We start from the raw sequence: 3,601 nt of genomic DNA, 5'->3' as shown, positions 1-3,601 counted from the left end.
ATGTTTTTAGTATGTTTTAGTTAGTTTTTATTATATTTTTATTATTTTTTATTTAAAATTCATTTTTCTGGACTTTACTATGATTTTGTGTGTTTTTCTATGATTTCAGGTATTTTCTGGCTGAAATTGAGGGACCTGAGCAAAAATCTGATTCAGAGGCTAAAAAGGACTGCAGATGCTGTTGGATTCTGACCTCCCTGTACTCGAAGTGGATTTTCTGGAGCTACAGAAGCCCGATTGGCGCGCTCTTAATTGAGTTGGAAATTAGACATCCTGGGCTTTCCAGCAATGTATAATAGTCTATACTTTTCCCGATATTTGATGGCCTAAACCGGCGTTCCAAATCAGCTCAAGAATTCTGGCGTTTAACGCCGAAACTGGCACAAGAATGGGAGTTAAACGCCCAAACTGGCACAAAAGCTGACGTTTAACTCCAAGAAAAGTCTCTACACATGAAAGCTTCAATGCTCAGCCCGAACACACACCAAGTGGGCCCGGAAGTGGATTTTTATGTCATTTACTCATTTTTGTAAACCCTAAGCTACTAGTTCTCTATAAATAGGACCTTTTGCTATTGTATTTTAAATCTTTTGATCACTTTAGATCTTAGGATCATCTTTGGATGTCTAGTTCTTAGATTATGGGAGGCTGGCCATTCAGCCATGTCTAGACCTTGTTCTTATGTATTTTCAATGGTGGAGTTTCTGCACACCATAGATTAAGGTGTGGAGCTCTGCTGTACCTCGAGTATTAATGCAATTACTATTGTTCTTCTATTCAATTCAGCTTATTCTTGTTCTAAGATATCACTTGTTCCTCAACTTGATGAATGTGATGATCCGTGACACTCATCTTCATTCTCACCTATGAATGTGTGCCTGACAACCACCTCCGTTCTACCTTAGATTGGGTGGATATCTCTTGGATTCTTTAACCGGAATCTTCGTGGTATAAGCTAGAATTGATGGTGGCATTCAAGAGAATTTGGAAGGTCTAAACCTTGTCTGTGGTATTCTGAGTAGGATTCAAGGATTAAATGACTGTGACGAGCTTCAAACTCGCGATTGTGGGGCGTTAGTGACAAACGCAAAAGAATCACTGGATTCTATTCCGACATGATCGAGAACCGATAGATGAATAGCCGTGCTGTGACAGAGCGTGTTGAACATTTTCACTGAGAGGACGGGACTCTAGCCATTGACAACGGTGATGCCCAACATACAGCTTGCCATGGAAAGGAGTAAGAAGGATTGGATGAAGACAGTAGGAAAGCAGAGAGACGGAAGGGACAAAGCATCTCCATACGCTTATCTGAAATTCTCACCAATGAATTACATAAGTATCTCTATCTTTACTTTATGTTTTATTTATCTTTTAATCATTAATCCTCCATAACCATTTGAATCCGCCTGACTGAGATTTACAAGATGACCATAGCTTGCTTCATACCAACAATCTCCGTGGGATCGACCCTTACTCGCGTAAGGTTTATTACTTGGACGACCCAGTGCACTTGCTGGTTAGTTGTGCGAAGTTGTGATAAAGAGTTGAGATTGCAATTGAGCGTACCATGTTGATGGCGCCATTGATGATCACAATTTCATGCACCATAAAGCCTAGAGTTGTCATAGGCCTCTAATCTCAAACATTCTAATTCTGCCAATTAAAGCTTCCTCTCAACTCCGGCCCTACCCAAAATTAGATTGCATTCCTTGATGTCCCAATATGCTTTGTGTTCAATTTCTACCGGTAAGTGGCAAGCTTTACCATACACCAACCGGAAGGGGCTAATGCCAATCGGCGTCTTGTATGCCGTTCGATATGCCCAAAGTGCGTCGGTAAGCTTGGCACTCCAATCTTTCCTACTAGGCTTCACAATCCTTTCCAATACATGCTTGATTTCCCGATTGGAAACCTTGGCTTGGCCGTTCGTTTGGGGGTGATAGGCTGTGGCAACTTTATGTATGATGCCGTATTTCTTCATGAGCCCTTCCATTCTTTTGTTGCAAAAGTTTGAACCTTGGTCACTCACGATTGCTCAGGTGATCCAAAGCGACAAATTATATTATTCCTCACAAAAGAGAGAACTACATTAGCATCGTCCGTCCGGGTGGGTATCGCTTCCACCCATTTGGACACATAATCGACGGCTAGTAGAATGTAGAGAAAACCATTAGAATTTGGGAATGGCCCCATGAAGTCGATACCCCATACATCAAAGATTTCACAAAATGCATGTTTTGTTGGGGGATTTTGATGAATTGATTTTTGGCGGTTTAGAATTTCACAAATGAAATCTCGTTGCAAGTATAGTTTCTAAACCAACACTAATCCTTTCATGCAAAAAATTGTTTGTCACAAGTAACAAACCCCTAAATTCTATAAACCGAAGTATTAAACCTTGGGTCGTTCTCCCTAGGAATTGCAATAAAGTATCTTGTTATTGGTTATGAGATATTTTGGGGTTTTTTTGAGGTTTTAGACAAGCAGTTTATCAAACACTTAGAAGGCATGAAAGAAAAGCATAGTAAATTGACAACAACAATGAAATATAATAACAATTATTGCAACGAATTTATAACAACAATCAAGAGAAACACAATTATTATGAATTACCTCAAATTGAATTGAAAGAAAATAGAAAGAACAAGAGTAGATCTACAACAAAATGTAGAAGCAACATAAAGGAAATTACAACAAAAGAATAGAGGAAGATGAATGTAACAACAAGAATTGAGAATCAAAAGTAGAAGGAAGCATGAATCTAAATCTAGATCCAAGAACTAAACCTAATCCTAATCCTAATTCTAGAGAGAAGTGAGAGCTTCTCTCTCTAAAACTAACTCTAAACTAATCCTAATGAGTGTGAATGATGGAATCCCCCTTTTGCTCTTCAATCCTTGGCTTTAAATAGCATTTTTGGCGCCAAAGTTGGTTGGGATTGGGCCTCACAACCCTTCTGAATTTGCTGGCCACGTTTTCATTAAAAAAATCATATACCAACACCGACGCGTACGTGCACAGCACGCGTACACATCCATGGGGTACTTCGCAAGGTGCGCGCGCGCGTCCATGGGCGAGTTTAATTCTTTGGCTTTTTGATGAGCGGATAATTTATACACTTTTTGGCATTATTTTTAGGTACTTTTTAGTAGGATCTAGCTACTTTTAGGGATGTTTTCATTAGTTTTTATGCTAAATTCACATTTCTGGACTTTACTATGAGTTTGTGTGTTTTTCTGTAATTTCAGATTTTTTCTGGCTGAAATTGAGGGACCTGAGCAAAACTCTGATAAGAAGGCTGACAAAGGACTGCTGATGTTGTTGGGTTCTGACCTACCTGCACTCGGAATGGATTTTCTGGAGCTAGAAAACTCTAAATGGCGTGCTCTCAATGGCTTTGGAAATTAGACATCCAGCGCTTTCCAGTAATATATAATAGTCCATACTTTATTCCTGATTAGACGATGTAAACTGGCGTTCAACTCCAGTTCCATGCTGCATTCTGGAGTCAAACACCAGAAACACGTCACGAGCCAGAGTTGAACGCCAAAAACACGTTACAACTTGGCGTTCAACTCCAAAAGAAGCCTCTGCACGT

At 39.7% G+C, this 3,601-nt stretch overlaps 1 protein-coding gene across 1 annotated transcript; it reads right to left on the bottom strand.

The window, feature by feature from the left end:
* Positions 1-1,663: 1,663 nt before the first annotated feature.
* On the bottom strand, positions 1,664-1,996 carry LOC107479261 (uncharacterized). Its single transcript, XM_016099409.1, has one exon. The coding sequence runs from the start codon at positions 1,994-1,996 to the stop codon at positions 1,664-1,666; it is 333 nt and encodes a 110-aa protein (XP_015954895.1).
* Between the last annotated feature and the right edge of the window lie 1,605 nt (positions 1,997-3,601).

This window comes from Arachis duranensis, chromosome 3 (assembly GCF_000817695.3).
Source record: "Arachis duranensis cultivar V14167 chromosome 3, aradu.V14167.gnm2.J7QH, whole genome shotgun sequence".
In the NCBI taxonomy this organism is placed as follows: domain Eukaryota; kingdom Viridiplantae; phylum Streptophyta; class Magnoliopsida; order Fabales; family Fabaceae; genus Arachis; species Arachis duranensis.
The sequence above is the reverse complement of the archived record's forward strand: the minus strand, read 5'-3'. Positions and strand labels throughout refer to the sequence as shown.

Bases quoted from the DNA above. Each gene is read 5' to 3' on its own strand.
- LOC107479261 (XM_016099409.1), bottom strand. From the start codon at position 1,996: ATGGAAGGGCTCATGAAGAAATACGGCATCATACATAAAGTTGCCACA.